A 20,141-nucleotide genomic window follows, 5' to 3' on the forward strand; every position below is an offset into this window, starting at 1 on the left:
AATTTTTAATAATAAACAATTTGCCAGTGAACATTATATATATTATTATATATTCTACTTTTCTACTTGCCATGATCCCATCAAATTCTGATGGATAAATTAGATGAATTGCATTATAAATGTATTGTTGTGGTTATTTGTTTGTGAAGTAAATTATCTGATCTGTCTTCTAACAGGCCTCTCCATGATGCTGTGGAAAACGATCATCTAGATGTGGTCCGACTGTTGCTGTCATATGGCGCCGATCCGACATTAGCCACCTACTCGGGCCGTGGTTTGCTAAAGATGACCCACAGCGACATAATGGAGTGTTTTTTGTCTGGTAAGAGAGCGTTGTTCCTCTCTTCCACCTCTATTCCCAGAATTTCCCTCCTGTAGGAGCGGAGGGTTCAGCTCCGCTTGGCTATCTGGTTACTAAGCAACAGCTGGAGCGGAGGAGAAGCCTTTAGCTCCTGCAAATCAGCTTTCCCTGAAAGGAGATTATGTGTATGTGTGTGTTTGTCCGTGCGCGCGTCTTTATTCGGTCTTGTGTGCCGTGTCTTTTGAAGGGTGTGTGGGGCTTGTCTCGCGCAACAATATTTGGAACCATAATCTGGTCCTAATCTGGATCCATACAGCCATCTAAGATTAAAATGGAGTATCATTTTTATGGATTTAGAACAAAAAAAGCTTTTGACATCATTTTGACCCCTTGATTTTAACCGGCTTGACGTGTTGTTTTCCCCACTGGTGGTTGCTTGAAGTTTAAGAGCTTTGTAAATCCAATCAAAGTACATTCTTCGTTTCAAGAAAACACCCGGAAGCTTGATGGGAGACTTTATTTGTGTATCTGCGACTTTTGGGGGAAAGTGCGGTGTGATTTAAAGAAATTCAAGTTTTAGAAAGCTTGATCTTGCATGAATTATATTTAAAGCTACAATGTGTCATTTCTGCACTACTAGCAGATCCAGACAGAATTGAAACTTGTCGTCATAGCAAACACTCCACCATTGGTCGGACAAATCCCTTCCCTAACTTGCCATTGGTTGGAACATTGCTCTGATGTCAAGCCACTCGAACAATCAAAGAAATTGCATTGTTTGGTTTCATATTAAATGCTTCGAATTTAATGCTATAGGCTAAACATGTTACTTTCGCTTTTAAAGTTGAGAATAATTGTTCTTTTAAAGAGTTGTTTATACCATCAGATTTTATTGTTAATGGAGCGTTGACCTTGTCATTGCGCCTTTCGTTGCCCGTTGTGTAGGGAGGTAAAGTTTTAATGCTCAAGGTTAGACGTTCACATGGAAAGAGACAAGCTGTGCTCCGGGTGCATGTGAAGATGGCATCGCAGGAGACGTGGCATTTAGCGAGACGGCCTTTCCTGTGTTTGTGTTAACACTGACCCCTCTCGCCTGAGCACAGCTGCACTGTGACGGTCTCTCTCTCTCTTTCAGTGACACTGGTCAGGGTTTTTGAGGCATGGCTTGATTAATGGTCTGAAAGTTTCAAGCTGAACTAGAGGGCATTGCGAAGCAATTTGTACACAGCCGCCATTTGTTCTTGACTGCAGTCGCAAGTTCACCTCCAAAGCCGTCTTAATATGTACGTGTGTGTGTGTGTGTGTGTGTGTGTGTGGATTAGCTTCAGGGCTGCCAGTTAAAGGGCAGCTCAGTCACATGGCGGAGGTTCACACTGACTGGCTGCGTGTGTGTTTGATTATGCATGAGTTCGTGAGGCAGGAAAGAACTCGGCCTGGAAGCGCAGAGCAGAATATTGTGTGTGTGTGTGTGTGTGTGTAAATCAGCAGGCTTGTCCCGTTCTGCTGTCTGCGGCACTGATTTAAAGACCCTCCCCAAATTTGTTTTCCCTCTGTGGGAGCCTTCTAATCAACCGCCCTCTCTCGCTCTTTCTCTGGGTGGAATTGTTAATGGCTGCGCTGGCAAACGCGGCTCCCGTCACCGCTGGCTGTGCTTCGCCGTGCCAAGTGGAATCTGACATTCTGCAAACGTTATGTGGTTGCACGCTCAAAGTCTCTGCATTCTATAGGAGGAAATTGTCATAGTTGCTTGCTCAATGTGATCTGTTTAGCATTTGCATGGTATCAGTAACTGTATCAGTATCAGTATTCATATTGTATCTGCCGAATAGTAGTACTTTTGTCTACTGCCTATTTGTTTCGTTGTTTGGTAAATGTAGTTTATTTAATGATATTTGATTTAGGTTTATTTATTTAAACATCCACTTTTTTAATCTTAGCAATTCTTTTAAATGAACTGCATTTCGTGCTACTTCGTTTTACAATATTTAAATATTTATCATGTGTCAATTGTATTTTTCGATTAATTTAAATATATTTTAATCATATATATATATATATATATATATATATTCGTTGGCTGTTTAGCATGAATTCTACATCTGAAGCTACTATATTGAGTTCTTTTTCGCTGCTTATTGGTCTCAAAATAATGTCAAAATGCCGATCTTTGGGGATTATTCATGTAAACACATCATGCATGTTTATTTTAAGTGATCATAAAGAGTTGATAAAAAACGTACCAGTATAATGGATCTGTGCATCAGGTCTTAAAGTGACAGCAGCTTAAATTAACTGCAGCCAAATTATCACATCATATTAAAATGATCTATATGGCAGTTTTTTCCTATGTTATCTATATCAAAATTGTGGCCAGTGAAAATCCTGAGTGGCTAGGAGCTTTGGAAAAGCAGTAGCCAAAATGGCTGCTGAGCAAAAAGGTTCATGCGTCCGCTTATGCTAATATTAACTTGAATTTTAGATTGCTAATATTATAAATCTATACTACTTGCGCATATCCAAAACCATAATGGTTTTTGTCTATTATGTGGTGGGGGAAAAAAAAAATCAGCTGTCAGTATCTGCCAAGATTTCTGTATTAGCAGCTTCCTGTTTACATCACTAATGGTCTCGCTCTCTCTTTCTCACTCTAGATTACTTTGCCGACCTGCAGGGCAGAGTGGACGATGACCCTGGTGTGTACTGGGAGTTTTACGGCAGCGCAGTGTGCGGTGAGTACCACTTTCACACTCGAACACACACATTCGCACACTCCCACACTAAGAAACAATGGAAAAAAAGAAAAGAATCATGCAGATAGACAGACAGACAGAGACTGGTAAACACCTGAAGGTAAATCTCTGTGTGAATCATCAATGTTTGTAGACGGTCATTGATCTAAAATTGAAAAAACAGCCGCCATGTGCGCATCTCCCTCTCTGATGTTCGCTTGAAAGAATTTATATAAAAATCCCCATGCGCTGGGTGGTGGGGTCGGCACCATGGGGGCAAAAATAGATGGCGGCATTTTTTTATTGCTCTTTTTTTAAATGAATTCTAGCTGCGTAGCGAGAGTTCCCCTGGCTGCCATATATCAGCAGATCGCGCTGTGTGTGTGAGCGGGCCCATCTCCAGCTGGCCAAAAACAAACCCACTGCTACTGCACATTTTCCCTTGGATTCCTGGAATAACAAAGCCGGGAGAGAAGGGGAGGTGTGGAAGGGAGCTGCGCGGCTATTTTTGGGAGCTCTGCGCCGCCTCGGAAAAACCCAAAGCGTAACAGAAAGGGGTAGAGGCGCCTGTTTCGCTCCGAGCCGTACGCTGTGCCACTGGCGTGCACAAATGAGTGAAGTGGCTGCACATGCGGCTCTTCCCGCAGTGCCGCTTAATGGAAGAGAGAGCAAATAGGAGAACGCGTTCAGAGAGCGACGCATCAAAAGCATGTCCCGGCGTGAATCCGACAGGGAGAGGGAGGGCGGGAAGGGAATTTTAAAGGGATATCATGGGAGTGTAATCTATTCGTACCTCTCATTAACACTCGCAAGAGTTTGTGTCATTCCATAATTCACACCTTGTCTCTCTTACTTTACAGAGGCTGCTGATGACTCGTCTGGTTACGATATCTTGGCCAACCCACCTGGAGCCGGCGAAGACGAGGACGAACAGAGAGAAGTTTTCGAATTCGAGTTCTCCGATCGACCGCTGTTGCCGTGCTATAACATCCAGGTGTCTCTCTCACAGGGGTAAGAGCCTTAAACCTCTATCTTGACTGATATTTGTCTACAACTACTTTTATTTAGCACAAAAACAGTTCTTCTAATGTAATAGATAGTGGGAAAGTGTACATCATTGATCAGGTTAGAATACTGAAAATGGCCAAATATTGGAAATGTGGAATTCTGTTATAGGTTGGGAAACACTGCATTAGATGATCATTGAATGTGCAAAGCCGTCCCTGACAGTAACATAGTATCGACCCAGATCCGGGCCACATCTGGTACATGTGGATTCAACGCTTACCAGATGTGAGCCTGAGCTGGGCCGACACTGTGGGATTCTTGCAATTCATCGATAGAGATGTTTCGTCAAAATCTGATCGTGACTAGACGATTATTGGTTGCGTAATAGTTGAGTTGGCTTTGACCTGGATGACAGGTGTTTCACTTAAAAGCGCACCACTTCGGAGCACGGAGACTGACGTTAGTCTAGCGTTAGCGGAGACGTGAGGCCCGTCGCACTTAAACAGAGCGAGGACAGCAAAAGCACGCACGAGAGAGAGAGAGAGAGAGACAGTCTAGTGACACGCTGCTAAACAGACACAGCTAATTACCTCCCACACAGGCTCTCGCTCTGCCGTTACCGCACTCCGCTCTCTCTCTCTCTCACCACCCCTCCCTTCCTCCCTCGCTCGCCCGCTCGCTTGCTGTCTCGCTCCCAGGCTCAGCTGCCGCGCTCACTGTTGTGTATAATCTTCAGTCTGCGCTTGTCTCTGGCCTCCCCCTCCCCCATTCTCATTCGCCCTCGTTCGCTCGCTCTTTCGCTCGGCGCGGCTGGCTGATGCAGTATTAATGGCTTTCTGCTCTCCTCACATTTCCTCCCCCCTCTCGCTTGCCCTCTCTCCCTCTCTCTCTTTTCCCTCTCCCACTCCATTCAGCGCTCCGCAAGAGCCACAGACCGCCTCAAGTGCCATCGATTGAGCGCTGCCTGTTACTGCTTTCCCCGCTGTGTATGTGTGTGCGCGTCTGACAGGCACGGCCTATGGTCTTTGTGTGTGTGTGTGTGTGTGTAGCCCATTGTGTTTCTAGGCGAGCGAAGGCCTTGAGAATCTTTGTGTAATTTTGTCTAATTATGTGAATGTGTGTCTGCGCAGAGGCGAGTGCTTGACAAGGTGTATGTGCACATACTTTTTTGTGTCTTCCGTTTGGTGTTTCTAACTTTGTGCATGTGCTCTGACACATTCAGCCTTGGCGCTCACGTGTACACTCTAAGTTCACGCCTACTTTGAACATTATGTAAAATAATATTTTCAGTATACTTTTGATGAAGTTTAAAAACTAAAATAATACCTGAAAATAAATGTGTAGCTTTTCATGCGTTTTAGCCGTTCGTTTACACGACAACGTTGTTTTGGGCGCCGAAAAACGCAAAAAACAACAACAAATGGAATCTCTGAAGATGATGATGTCATGCACAGGTGTATTGTTTGTTCAGTCAATAGTGTTTCATTGCCATTTAATGGCCTGACACAGCAGAAAACAGTGCTTTAGTCGTTTTCGTGGATCCGATCCGTTTTAAGCATATCGTTGTTGTGTAAACGTACCCTTAGTATGCATTGAATAAAAAAGCTAAAACATAAAACAAAATGATTCTTTCCATTCTCTGAAGTACCACTAACTAGCCATCGTAATGCTACCGTGAAAACCTTGAAGTTCGCACATACTTTGCACATCATTTCATCTGTTTGCAATATCCTATAAATAAAAAAGGCTAAAACATACAATAAAAACGATTTTATTTCTTTTCACTGAAGTGGCGCCAAAATAGCCAACACAATGCTTGCATTAACCTTGACGCTGGATGTTCAGACTTAGCGCATCATTTAAATCTCTTCTTTCTAGCATGCTTTCAATAAAAAAAGGTCCAAACATAAAAATAAAATCTGATTTTTTTCCATTCTCTAAAGTGGCACAAACTTTCCGCCACAATGTTAGGGTGAAAACCTTGACAATGCGAGTTTGCGCCTACTTTGTGCATAATTTCAACATGCCAGCATGACTTTTGCGTAAACATACACGCCACTTTCAAGTCAAGTGTCGTGTTATCTATACGCATTTTGAGCTATCCGTGTGTATGGCTACACCGTTAAATGTCCGAGAGAAACGAAGCAAAATTTACATCTACATCTGGGGAGCGAAATTTTTTTCCTAGGATGGTAGGGGAAGACTTATAAACGGTATTAAACCCCAGTGACTGGTAGGTTTAGGGACGGGTTTGGGGTAGATCATATATTTATACAGTAATGTAACGTTAAGTCAACAGCGTTCATAAACACGCTGAAAAGCAATTATGCGTGTTGATAGCACGCCAAAAATGGAAGTACGAATTGGCGAATCGCCATTTCATGAGATCAGTCTGATCATTTCATCGAGTTTTAGTATTCTATAAATAAAAATAAAAATTTAAATAACCTATTTGTCCTTTCTCTGAAGTAGTGCTCTTGCTCCTGCTCTTTTTTTCTAGCTAATTAATCTTTCTCTCATTCCTTTTCTCAGACCTAGAAACTGGTTGCTGCTCTCGGATGTCCTCAAGCGCCTGAAGATGTCTGCCAGAACTTTTCGCGCCACATTCACACACATCGAGGTAGTGACGATAGCCGAGGCGGAATTCTACAAGCAGGCGTCTCTGAGTCAGCTGTTCTCCTGTCCCGAGGAGCTCGAGGGATTCTTGCCAGACAGCAAGGAACTGTTGGATCTGGTGGAAATCAGTGCCGAACTGGTGGCGCTGCTGGGGTCATCGCTCGAATGCTTGGACAACCGCTGGGAGCCAGCATCCAGACTTCGCTCGTGAGCCTCTGCACATGCTCTCGACTCTCGGACAGACCCTTAGAGAGCCATGGAGGACTATATGCAGAGGGAAAGGATATTTCAATGCGGTTCTCGACATTTCAAGGAACTTCTGGACTGGTTGCCAAAGGCGAAATTCGATCCCTGTGCAGCTGATCTTTTTGTTTGGCTTCGAGAAGATTTTGGATCTTCTCGACATCTCTTACACCCTGCTCGCATACTAATTCTCCTGGTGACGATGCAAACCTGTACATAGTGTACATTCTGCAGAAATCGAAAGAGAACGGACCTGAGGTTTGGACTGCTATCTCTGGCTAACTATGAGATATGAAGCCATTCTCGCTACGAGGATCTCTTTCGTTTAAAAGAGATGTTTTCTAAATAGGAATATAAGTATATATACAGTCACTGTATTTTATTTGTGTGTATTATATATAGATATAAATATATATATATAAATATAAATAAATATATATATATGCGCTGCCTTTTTTGTCTTGTTTAGTCAGGTCTTTATTTTATAATTGGAGTTACGATGTTGTAAATACCTAATCTGCTTGGATCGGGGGTTTTAATCGTGATGTCAACGTTAGAGGATCTACAGAGGCCGGAAGCGCCTTCGGTTCGTCAAGAGTTCATTAGCGCACTTCGTCACTTGACCGGAGTAGACGTTTTTATAGTGTTGACCAGTAACCAGTGTGGGATTTTTTTGGTCTCCCGTGTTAAACTCTAATCTACAAAGCTGTTTCGTACCCTGTACGCAAGCTGTTGCTTTGACTAAGTCACTTATTTATGAGTAGAAATTAAGATATTTTAATGTGGCTTTTCTTTGTAAAATATTAAAGTAAATGTAAAATACTAATCTGACGCTTTGTTAGGCAGAGACATGCTTGAACTTGTAAATAATGGGTTGACTATTTCAGTAACTTGTTTCTGAAGTGTTGTTGTTTTTTTGTTTTTTGTTTTTGGAGAAGTGATCGGACTTTGTAATTACATACGCTATCATTTGTATTTATATTTTACCAAAAAAAGTTCCTTTAAATAAATGGCAATAAAAGATTGTGTACATCTTGTGGTTTTCTTAAATTTTTAGTTAATATGACAAAAATCATCCATATTCACTTTCTGGTCTTGTTGTCCCTGATTTATTACTGCACATTATTTAAAAAATCATGTATAAAACTTTAGTTGATTTGTTTGTTTGTTTTCTGAAAAATGTCACATAACAGAAGTAAAAAAGGGTTGGGAATGCCGTTTCATGTTGTCAGACTGAACTGAGCATGGGATTATAGGGCTCCTCCGATTAATTCATGCCCAAACAGATTATTAAACCTCCATGTTTATCACTATAATCAGGGATTAAGGCCTACATTCCATAGCAACGTTTCTGCCATCAGATAAGCCCCGTACAACTGGGAGAGAGACGGCCACATCCTGAGCTGCTGGACAAAACAGGAAATCAAGAGTTGCCGGAAATTAGAGGCCTCGGGCAGGAGTGAGGGAGGCTTTTATTGGTCTGATGGCAATACAGACATTATGTGCTTGGTTAACGTTTCTCAATTTTAATGCACTTGTCACACTTTCTTTTTTTGTCTTAATAACCCCTGTAAACTTGAATCTCCTGTTTGTTTTTAAAGGAATGGTTTTCCAAAAGGAGAGGAGGCAAGCGAGGCTCAAACTAGTCAAATGACTTGTAACATAACATAAGTAGCCTACATGTATATTCACAAGCATTTTTATAACGGCACAAAGTCTCTGCTCATTAGCCTACTAAACTGACCAATCCAAAATGGATATTCAAATGACTTTGAGCCCTAAGTCCTAGCGATCATATAACTATGCCATAGACTGTTAAAAAATAAGTCTATATGCGCATCTCTCGCAAGCACCTTTCTGAAACCTAAAACTACAATGCGTGTTCAGGAAGTCCACGAGACCATTAAAGGAGTAGTTCACTTTTAAAAACACTTTTGCTGATAATTTATTCACCCCCATGTCATCCAAGATATCCATGTCTTTCTTTTTTCAGTCGAAAAGAAATTAAGGTTTTTGATGAAAACATTCCAGGATTTTCTCCATATAATGGACTTCAATGGGAACCAAATGGTTCAAGGTCCAAATGAGAGTTTCAGTGAAGCTTCAAAGGGCTTTAAACGACACCAGACGATGAATAAGGGTCTTATCTAGGACCCTTCGAGTCATGACTCGAAAGAAAATTTGTTCATTTTTATGAACGAGTTTGAACAGGAGAGTCACGAACGCTCATCACAGAACAGAGCAAGGCGAGCATTTGTGCTTATAAAACTTAAAATTTTATTTATTTTTTAAATGACCGATCGTTTCGCTTGATACGACCCTTACTCATCGTCTGGTGTCTTTTAAAGCCCTTTGAAGCTGCAATGAAACTCTCATTTGGACTTTGAACCGTTTGGTTCCCAATGAAGTCCATTATATGGAGAAAATCCTGGAACATTTTCATCAAAAACCTTAATTTCTTTTTGACTGAAGAAAGAAAGACATGGACGTCTTGGATGACATGGGGGTGAGTAAATTATCAGCAAAAGTTTTTTTAAAAGTGAACTACTCCTTTAAGAGGCTGAAGACGGTTACATGAAATTGGCCTTTTCCTGCGTATAACCAAATCAAGCCAATCAGCTTTCAGTACGTCATCAAGTGTGCTTTTGGACACCAGGTGAAGAAAAAAGAAGAGTAGACAATATTGTTCGATGAAATCCAAAATAATGAAGCATCGTCTTCGCTGAGGTAACGTTAGGTGTTAGGAATGGGGCTACGTGTACGTTTATATCATGTTCATATAGGCTACATGTTGTGCCCAACTTTTTCAGTTGGTTTGAATTGGGTGTTGTGTTGGTGACCTGAGAGATTATCAAGATTATTCTAAAATGTCAGGGTTAATGTTACTATCCGTTATAATTATTGACAAATATAAAAAAAAATCAATGTTGGGTTGCTTATTAGATCAATATACGTTCAGCCTCTATAGCCAAAATGTATAATGCTGTCATTTACTCCCTTGTGGCTCTCAAACCAAAATGCTGTTTCTTCTGTGGGCCACAAAATATGTTTCAAAGAATCTTGACAAATGTTTCAGTAATTTCCGTCATATTCACCAACTAATATGGTTATAAATCAACTTCAAAATCGTGACTATGGACTGTCATTATCATTGTATGGAAAATCTCGCTAGATAATTAAAAAAAATCTTCTGTTTTCCAAAAACAAGTGATGTTTTTCTTTTCTTGTTTGGGTGAATTATTGTTGTGAGGCAGAGGATGGTAATAGGACGGTCGGTCTATTTTCGAATGGGATTGTTCAACTGGTAGAATTTGAGAGGTGTTAATTACACACAAAGGACTTTATTTTTACTTTTCGCGTTTCTAAGTGGTCACGATCATTTTTTACACAATCTGATGAAGCGATTAATAACATGGTCAACATGTTTACACCGGACCTGTTTTTTGTTGTTGTTGTTGTGGTTAAGAGCTAGGCTAAAACACTAAGCCAATTCAATGTGCAGTACTGGGGCAGTGACAAACAGTAATATTAACGTAGCCTATTAAAACAATGCAACCTAATATAGGATCATCATCACACAAAAAACTGGTTGGCGCTGGACTAAGACTCTTACATTTATATATATTATATATATATATATATAAACATTGTGTTTGTAAATAAACACGAAAATAGAAATGACTGAACATATCAGTGACTTATTGGCCATTTCTATAGCTCTCTGGGGTGCCAAATGTTGCGTGTAACATAATAGTAGGAGCTGTCCGCAGTCCTACAGTTGTTACAGTGTCACAGAGCCACATACGGGCGAGCGCTGCGGAAGCTGGACCGCAGGAAAGAAATGTGGCCATCTAATTAAAAAACAATTAAATTACATTAGGCTTGGTAATTACACCCTCCCCCTTCCCCGGGTTCCGTGTTACGACGGTTAATCCGCTCTTTATCTATTAGTCAGAGCTGTGACATTGACGGAACTCGGCTATCAGAGCGCGCGGAGAGAGACAGATGCGTCCTCCTCACACACACACCTCGTGAACACTGACGACGACTGACAAGAAACTTGTTTATTTCTTATTTTCTGATATAAATTATTTTATTCACAAATATTGTGTTTGAATTGTTATGAGTTTAACAGCAATTATGTTATACATTTAATTGGATCAGGTTTTTAATATATTTTATTTTATTTATTTAGTCTGAATTGTGCGTTCTTGTGGAACTAACAAACCTCAGATAGTTAATATAAAATAGGACGTATTCAAAATATCGACTATTTAACTATATCGCTAAACAAGATTCTTCAAAATGTTAATCTGCTATGATACTAAGAAACTTGAAAGAGAAAACTAACCGTAGTTCACACTGTTGCCGGTTATAGTGCCTCTTGTGGAAGCGTAGTGTACTTGCGTTTTGACGTAACCATAACATATAACTTAATCATAAAACATGAGAAAAATTAATTTACAATTCAGACATCGATTATATAATACATTTTTTATTCCTCGTAAAATTGTACAGCAGTGGATTTCTAATGAAAATGAAGTAGGCTACATTTCACTTTTTTGTTTTCATTTTCCTAGTCTAGCTGAAGCTGTCGACATGCTTATTATATTCTCAATTGCAAGTATGTGCTCTGCAAATTTGTCACATTTTCAACACTTGTTTTTTTGCGGAAAATCACAAACTCAATTAAAATGTATTTAGGTGTCCAAAATCACCCATACTTGGTTACCCATTACATACTTGCTTCTTGGCCAGTCTAGTGCAGTGTAGACTCATGCATAGAACATATGCCAAAACGCAAGTAATGGGTAACCAAGTATGGGTGATTTTGGACACCTAACAACATCCTTATTTTCCACAACAATATTTGAAGGCCACCCAACCCACAATTTCTACCCAATTAAATATTTAGAGCTTGGAAAAACTAGAAAGTTGTATCCATCATAAAAATAATAATTGATTTTTAGTTGTTTTATCCTATTTTAATGCTTTAAGTCATCTTGAGGCCCCGGCCCCCTGGTTAAGAACCACTGGTCTGGTATATGGTCCAGAAAAACTACATCCGGGTCGCTGTTCCCTGTCATTTATTGAGACTCAAGAGTCCACTGGAATGCACACTTCAGAATCTCAACTGAAGTCATCTGGGTGTGTTCATATAAAGGCTACGTACAACTCATTAATATAACTATATGTATACTATACCTCTTAGATAAGTAGGCATATTCAGTGCATTGTAAACGATGTCTGTCAGCCTCAAGCAGAGAGCTGGGAAGGGTGTGTTTTAATCCAGGGGCAGACTGGGCATCCACTTTATTGCAGCTGTCGGAAGGTTTTGTGTGTGTGTGTTCCAAGGGTCAATGCTGTGCCCATCTCTGAGAGGGGTTTGGCGTGGACACGCACATTTCTGGTTCGAGGGCAGGCAGGAAAAACGCTCTCTGGCGGATTAGGTAACCTCTACACTAATTAATTCTGCGAAGGGCCTTTCAGAGCGCCGCATGCAGCTCTCAGAGAGAGAGAGAGGGAGCGTGCGAGCGAGCGAGGGAGGCAGGCTGAAAGGATTGCATTATTCTGCGCTGCGAAAGGAAATCAGAGAGCGCCGGTCTCTCGGGGCCTCGGCGGCGCGCTCTAATAGCTCAGCGCGATCTCTGCTAGGATATTGCTGCCCTCGAGTGTGTGTGCGTGCCAGCAAGTGGGGGGCTGGTGAGTGTGTATGGTGATATTTTTAGGGAATACACAAAGGATACGCATATGAGGATAAGAGAATACGCAAAGAATGAGATACGGTTGACATTTTTGGATGTGGTTTGTAGTTTGAGAAGGGCTGGGAATCGAAATTGGAGAAAATATACTGGAAACGAACGATTTCCATGGCATTCGTTTCTGTTAACGGCTCTTGAAAGCCTACGTTTTTTTTTTCCCCAGCGGTTATCCACAGCAGAAAGGCAAATAAAATGTTTCAGCTCTCAGTTTGAATTGAGTTTGATTAGAGAAAGACAATAAATGGACAATGCACCTGCACGACCATTGATTCCCGATTTACCAACAAACGACTCTTATGAACCATTTTTCGTTTTTGGATTCATAACTCCTATCACTTGTCAAACTCAAAACCAAAACGATATGTGTGTTTAAAGATGAAGTGTGTAATTTTTGCTGCTATTCAACAGCTGAATAGCAAAAATATTGACTGATAAACAACATAGCCCTGGCCTAAACTCACACCATTGGTTCATCTGTTGTGTCAGGTTGGTCAGTTGCATGTCAATGAAATTTTCGATCGTGTAGGCGCTCTCCGGTAGGTTACTGTGATCTTGCCATCTGTCTGTGCAGTCAGACGCTGGCAACAGCCGTGGCTTGAAGGCGTGAGCAGTGGCGAGCTGGAACAAGGACGCGGGCACGCGGCCAAAGCGAGAGAGAGAGAACACACGCTATTCGAGTCTCAGGTTGCAGGAAACTCTCTGAGCGCTGCGACGCCTCCAGCAGCAGTTATAAATCAGGCCTCGCCACAAACGCACGCACACTGCAAGATCCACCTGTACGTCATTATAGATCACTCAACAATTATCTTACACATGTGGATAGGGACATTCACGCCGTTATAATTAGGGGTGTAACGGTACACAAAAATCACGGTTCGGTACGTACCTCGGTTTTAAAGTCACGGTTCGGTACGTTTTCGATACAGCAAAAAGAAAGAAATGCCAGAGAAATTTCCTATTTGTTTAAAGAAAAAATATTTTTAAATAAGTGTGAGTTTTCCTAGATCTTGAAACTTTCAGGTTTATAAATAGGGGTCATCTTTGAAGGATGAACAACTAATGTTTTGGTCATCACATTAAAAATAACATTTAAATATATATTTATTTATATAATATTTGAATTTTGAAGTGCTGGTAAAAAGATGTGTGAAGTACTTGAAAGCATTTCACCATTCCAGCCAAACTGGTTCCAGTTAGTGTTCCTATATTAAATCCATGGTGAATGTTGCTGGTCTGTGGACGTAAAGTACTAGTTCATTCACGGCACAATGTTTCTCCTGGTTTCCATGACAGCGCTGTTTGATCTAATAGAGATCTACGGTTAATAACGGAGAAATGTGAATGCATCTCACTAGATCTCGCAGCGATGTTATTACCTCAGTGGCGAATTCAAATGTTTTCTTTACCGGATCTCTTAGTGCGGTGTGGTAACAGTGTTGCTTGATCGAGATCGGCTCGCGCTGCACAGATGTTGCTGGTCCGAACTGATAAACGATCCGTGAAGCACATAACGAGGAGCGCAGTTTCGTTCTGCTTTCATTACCCTTGCCATTTGGATGTTGCGCAACGTTGTGTTGTGTCAGCACGAATTTTGCCGGCAAGAAAAATGGTCCAAGCAATCGTTCGGTTTGTATGCGTACCGAACCGGAAGCCTCGAACCGAAACGGTTCAATACGAATACATGCACCGTTACACCCCTAGTTATAATATGACCTCTTAAATAGAGGACGCATGAAAATGCTTGGATGTCAACAGTTTTATGTCCTGTGTTGATGTACTTCCTGTTGAAACAGGAAGTTTGGGCGGGGCACTTTGAAACACTCATGACTATTTCCTTTGAATATAAACATAAGTTACATCACAGCCATGAAGCATGAGTTATTTTATTATATATAAATATGTAATATGGGGACGGACATTCTCATTCAAGAGAGCTCTTGATTGGATGAAAATATGTGTAGTGCAGGATGATGTCATCAATACTTTTTCCTAATTTTCCAGGAAGTGAAAGACTGTAAATTATAAATGCGTGTAGATTTTTTTAAAAGTTTAATAAACTTACTAAAAGGTGACTGATTCCAGTCAAATGTTTTTTGAACCGCAGAGTCCAAGCACATTTGGCTATCGACAAATCTGAGCACACGCTCCAATTTCATGCTCTTGAGCACGCACACGCCATCTAATTACTCCACTGGAATGTTAGCCGACCTTTCCGGGCTGCGCCGGTTTAAAAAGATTTGTGTCGTCCTTACAGTCATCCCACGAGGGAGAGAAAATCTCGTTTCTGGTTTTGCCCGTGTAGTTTTATTCTCGCTCCCCGAGCGGTTTGTGTGTGCACAGGCGCGTTTACGATTAGTATGTGTGTGAATGTGCGTCAGGGGCAGCAACCTTGAGACCGCGTCTATAAACACGGTCATGTGGGCCGTCTGAAGGAGCCACTGGCGCAATCTCAGCTGCTCTCAGATGAATACAAGCCAGAAGGAGGGGGAGAGGTAGCAGATGTGTATTCCGTCGTCCTCTTGCTATCACAACAACCTCTCATCTCTCCGGCCTTGCTCGTCTTGTATTGTCACGTTAGAGTTTAAGGAGAACTTTGAACTCAAAGTTGTTGGGCTCTATCTTGCATGCGGCGCAAATGACTTTATACACTGATGCATTTATCATTCCTATTTTGCACGCACGCAAAGCGTGTTTTTTCCCTCCACAGACGCACGTCGGTAAACTAGGAAATGAACTTGCGCTCCCTGGGCGGTTTGGCACAAAAAGGAGGCGTGTGTCGGCGCAAACAATTCCTAGTGCTATTTTGCAGTTCCAGAAAACAATTGCACGAATGACCAGAAAAAAACTGGTCTAAAGTCAGTGGCGCGTTGCGCGTTGTTCATAATGCTATTTTAAGTGCGCCTGTTTGGCCATAATACAGAGAGTGAACAACGCGCATACACTGTAGATGATTCTCTCAGCTACACAGATGCATTTTACTTTTTGCAAATGATACCTTATTATAAGAAAAAAATATATAAACATGAGGGAAATCATTGTTGTGTCCATGATGATGGGAAAAATAGGCATAAAACTTACACATTTACCCAAGTTATTATATGCATGTTTAACCGAAGCTAATTTGGGTGGGTTTGTCCCATCCCCAATGTCCCTTCTCTTTCTTTTACGACCCTGACGAGAACATTGATCTCCTCGGCTGTGAACCAATTGTGAAATGCGTCTGGTAAATGCGCTGTTAAAATAGAATTGCGCCATGGAACAAGCGCACCTCGTTCATCACGCTCTTAAAGGGAATGTGATATGACGCTCTTATTGGTTTATTTCCGTTACGCCCAAACCACACTTATGAATAATGAAGCTACTCCAGAACAACCCCTTTAAGATTTGCGCCAGGCGCAAGAGGCATTTATCCCGCCGGGAAAATAGCAACAGCGCCGGGATCCGCCCACAAAGTTACTTGCGCTTTGACACTTGCATTTTAGATCGTTAAAATAGGGCCCGTTGTGTTCAAACCATGCTGCTCTGCAACAACAGCCCATACACAACATCCAAAATAAAGCTATTCAGAATTCATATCTTTAAGTGTTGTTTTTAAGTTTGGTAGAAAAGAGAAAACGGGAGAACACTATAGAGACCAGAATATCATCGACCATGCAAATTAGTCGATTTGCAATTTTTTAGTCTACGTGCCGTTTTCCTATTGACGGCTCAATCCACGCGTTATGCGCGAATACAATGCAGACTCACTCTCGCTAGTATCCAAAGTAAATCATCAACAATGTCATCCCTTACATGGCGTTTTATTTAACTAAATACATCATAATCAGCTACAACGCATGTGCAGGTCACTTTACTTCCTGAATTGGAAACAGGACCCGGGATTGATACCGGAAAGCGCGCTATGTGAACAAAAGCCAGGACCAATTCCGTAAGGGGTGTGTCATAGTGATGACGCTCGTGCCATCGCGCGACTCTGTTGCTCTTAGTAGAAAGTTTGTGTTCGTCAACAACAAAGAAAGGACGAACAAATGTCTGCAAACTGGAACGAAGCAGAGACCAGGAGCTCCTCACTGAAGCTGAGACTGTTCCCCAGCTTTGTGGAACGGTATGCGCGTGTACATATTTTCGACGCGTCTCATCCTGACGTCATGTGTCTTTCCGGGATCTTTCCGGGTTGTGTGTGAACACACTCACAGATCCCAGCAAATCACTGGCAGTGTGAATGAACCGAAATCAAACAATCCCCGGACGAATGCCGGGTCACAGTATCCGTGTATTTTCCGGAATCTCTGTGTGAATGGGGCTATAGAGATTTGGAGGTTGACACTTTTGACTTGGACCAGTAAGCAAGCACTTAGCAACATCCTAGAAACCACTCAAAACACCCTAACAACCACCCTCGATGCAATGCCCTAGATCAGGGTTCACCAATCTCGGTCCTGGAGGGCCACTGTCCCTGTAGAGTTTAGCTCCAACCCTGATCAAACATGCCTACCTGTGACTTTCTACTGATCCTGAAGACCTTGATTAGCTTGCTCAGGTGTGTTTGATCAGGGTTGGAGCTAAACTCTGCAGGGACCGTGGCCCTCCAGGACCGAGATTGGTGAACCCAGCCCTAGATGCAATGCCTTTAGAACTGTTTTTTATACACCGATCAAAAGAAATCACCCAAAACACATTAGGAACCACACAGCAATTCCCCATAAACCATTCAGAGCATCATAACAACCACTTGGCAACATTCTAGAAACCACCCAAAACCACTTACTAATGCCCTTGCAGACTTGCCGGTGTGCGTTTTGAGATTCAGGGGGATATTGCTCATGGCATTACGGGAATAAGGCCGATCTTTGATCTGGTGGTCTAGAAGTTATTATAGCCTTTAGAGTAAAAACGCTCAATTGCTCCAAAGAACCATTTAAGAACCTTTATTTTTAAGAGCACTGGACTGTTCATCATGCTTAATAGTCATTTCAGTGCTTTTAAACATTCTGAACACTATCATCCCCAACACCCTAATCCCAGCTTTAACCCAACAGCCTCAGGGCTGCGATCCACGAGAAAAGATGAATAAAAGCTCTCTTTGTTTAAATGCTGAACGCAGGCTGACACTCTGACCTGTCAGGGCCTCCGGGTTCCCAAAAGCTCCATCGTGTTTAGCTCTCCGCGGGGTGTTCCCTTACTCTAAGGAGGCATTTAAAACCTGAATGACATTTGAAATAACACTTTTCCTTTACATTTAAACTCTTTTTAGTCCCAGGTCCATTGTTCCAAACCCTTAATCCACATCATCAACCTTAGAGGGCCATTTCTGGAAAGATGTTTCATCCACCTCCAGTTCTCGTCCAGAGGTTTACGCAGGATTATAGGCGGACCTGATGCATTATCGTTTGAAGCTTCAAAAACACAGAACCTGGGGCGTTTGTGGGTCACCCGAAGCTTCAAAACACGTGGCCGATGTTATAGGTCCAGCTGTTAGAAAGATTCCCTCAATTCACAGACCGTTTTTCTGCTTTCCTGCGTTTCTCTCTCTCACTCTGTGCTCCCAGGAGACTATTTTTCTTGGTCTTGCCCGAGCAGTGCAGCCTGACTGGGGCCCTGTGCGCACACACATTCATCACTCCACCCCTACCCGAGCAGGCAAACACACCGTTCTGCGGCTGCAGAGTCAACAGCACAAGGTTTCTCCCTGCTGTGTGTGTGCCCCAATGTGGAGTTCAGGTTTTTCAATGAGGGACGGTTACCAAGTGAGTATTCAAACCATGCAGGTGTGCAGACGTGCTGCAAATGTGCTGGTCTGATTTGATTTGAAATAAGAGGTAAAATATTGGTAACGCATTAAAATGTCTTTCGTTAATAAAAAATATCTCTACATGACATGCCTACACTCTTAAAAATAAAGCATCTTTATTTATGATTCTGAGGAACCTTTATCATCCATAGAACCTTTCCATTGCACAAAAGGTTATAGTGAAGAAAGGTTCTCTGGATTATTATTAATATGTTATTCAGACTAAGAAAAGAAAATGGGTCTTTTAAAGAACTGTACACTAAAAGCTTCTTTGAGGAACCAAAAATGATTCTTCTATGGCAAAACCTTTATTCTTGAGGGTGTGTTCACACTTGGTTGGATTAAAATGAACCCTGGTGCGATTGCTGTTTATTTGAATAAGTGTGAACACTGCCATCTGAACCCTAGTGTGCATCAAACAAGCGGATCGAGACTGTCGAGAGCTCTCTGGACCAAAGACAGGTAAACGAACCAAAAATGTGAAATGATTTCACAAGATATGACCCTAAAAAGGACAGAATGCTCTATTGTATACCTGTTTTTTTCTTGTCAAAGTCGCAATGTTGCCCGTCACAGTTCGGAACTGGGTCTCCTCGCAGCAGATCTTTGTTTGTGTGTGTGTGATGCAGGTTTACAGGACTCCTTTACAAAATTTATAAGCTCTTCACAAGCATCTCAGTTGCTCAAAATACGCATATTAGCGCATATTACTTCGGTACCAAGTCGGTGCTAAAATTAAAATAATCTGACGCTCTGAGCGCTGTTGACCGGAATTGTAAACACCTCTGATTGGCCATTGTGTTCACGCGCTCATCTGATATGTCTATGACTACCAACAACACTAGTAGATGTAATGTACAATGTCAATTGCAGTTTCACTGAAATGCAGTATTGACCATTTAGAAGCCAATATTAATACGTTTTATTCAACTAGTCTGAAATATCACAACACTATGATTCATAGATATTCATTTTGAATGTATGTCAAATACTAATAGGTTCAGATTGATAAAGTGTTTGTTAATGGCATGTCATTAGAACCTGTCACCACGATATTTCACAGGGCAGCCAGTGTTCTGTGTCCAGTGACACCTGGTTCATAACCAAGGCCCATTAATTGTTAATTGCCTTGACATTGTGAGCACAAAACTGGTACCTGGGCTTTTCCCAACCGTTTCGAAAGCCCTGACGCCTCTTGCCCACAGCATTTTTGCGTTACAGGCTACTTGAGCGGCGAGAGCAAAGAGAAGAAGAAAAGCGCTCAGGGGGATGAAGAGGAGGAGGAGGAGGGGCGGTCCGCGTGCTTGGCAGTAAATTCGAGCACTGACATGAATTTTGTGAGGGGCCGGTCCCTCTGGAAACTCCCCTGTGACGGCATTAGAGGCCTCTCTGTGTTATTGCACACACACACATGCATCTTCTGCGCCTCTAAAAATCTGCACGTTTCTCAAAACCTATAAACAATAAGAGTCTACTTGACTGTGACTTTCTGACCTCTAATGAGACCTAAGATCTTTTACAAAAAAAAACAAAACAACAACAACTGATTTTACCATGATACAGTTATAGTTTCAGATAGAAAACCCATGGTACTTCAAATACTATATATAAAGTTTTTACCATTAAGGTTTTACCATGGTGTCAACGCATACCAAAAGGTATTAGTATACTACGCAGTATTTTTTGTTTTG

At 41.7% G+C, this 20,141-nt stretch overlaps 1 protein-coding gene across 2 annotated transcripts in view; it reads left to right on the forward strand.

Moving 5' to 3' along the window:
* The window catches only part of bcor (BCL6 corepressor), a 48,279-nt gene extending 40,350 nt beyond the window's left edge, over nucleotides 1–7,929 (forward strand). For both annotated transcript variants that reach the window (XM_039682470.2, XM_039682471.2), the window contains 4 exons: nucleotides 177–322; nucleotides 2,953–3,030; nucleotides 3,891–4,041; nucleotides 6,571–7,929. In XM_039682470.2, coding sequence (XP_039538404.2) covers nucleotides 177–322; nucleotides 2,953–3,030; nucleotides 3,891–4,041; nucleotides 6,571–6,865 — 670 coding nt within the window. In that variant the 3' untranslated portion in view covers nucleotides 6,866–7,929. The remainder of the gene's footprint in view (nucleotides 1–176; nucleotides 323–2,952; nucleotides 3,031–3,890; nucleotides 4,042–6,570) is intronic.
* The last annotated feature ends 12,212 nt before the right edge of the window (nucleotides 7,930–20,141 follow it).

Source organism: Pimephales promelas, chromosome 2, assembly GCF_988280905.1.
Source record: "Pimephales promelas chromosome 2, fPimPro1.hap1.1, whole genome shotgun sequence".
Lineage (NCBI taxonomy): Eukaryota > Metazoa > Chordata > Actinopteri > Cypriniformes > Leuciscidae > Pimephales > Pimephales promelas.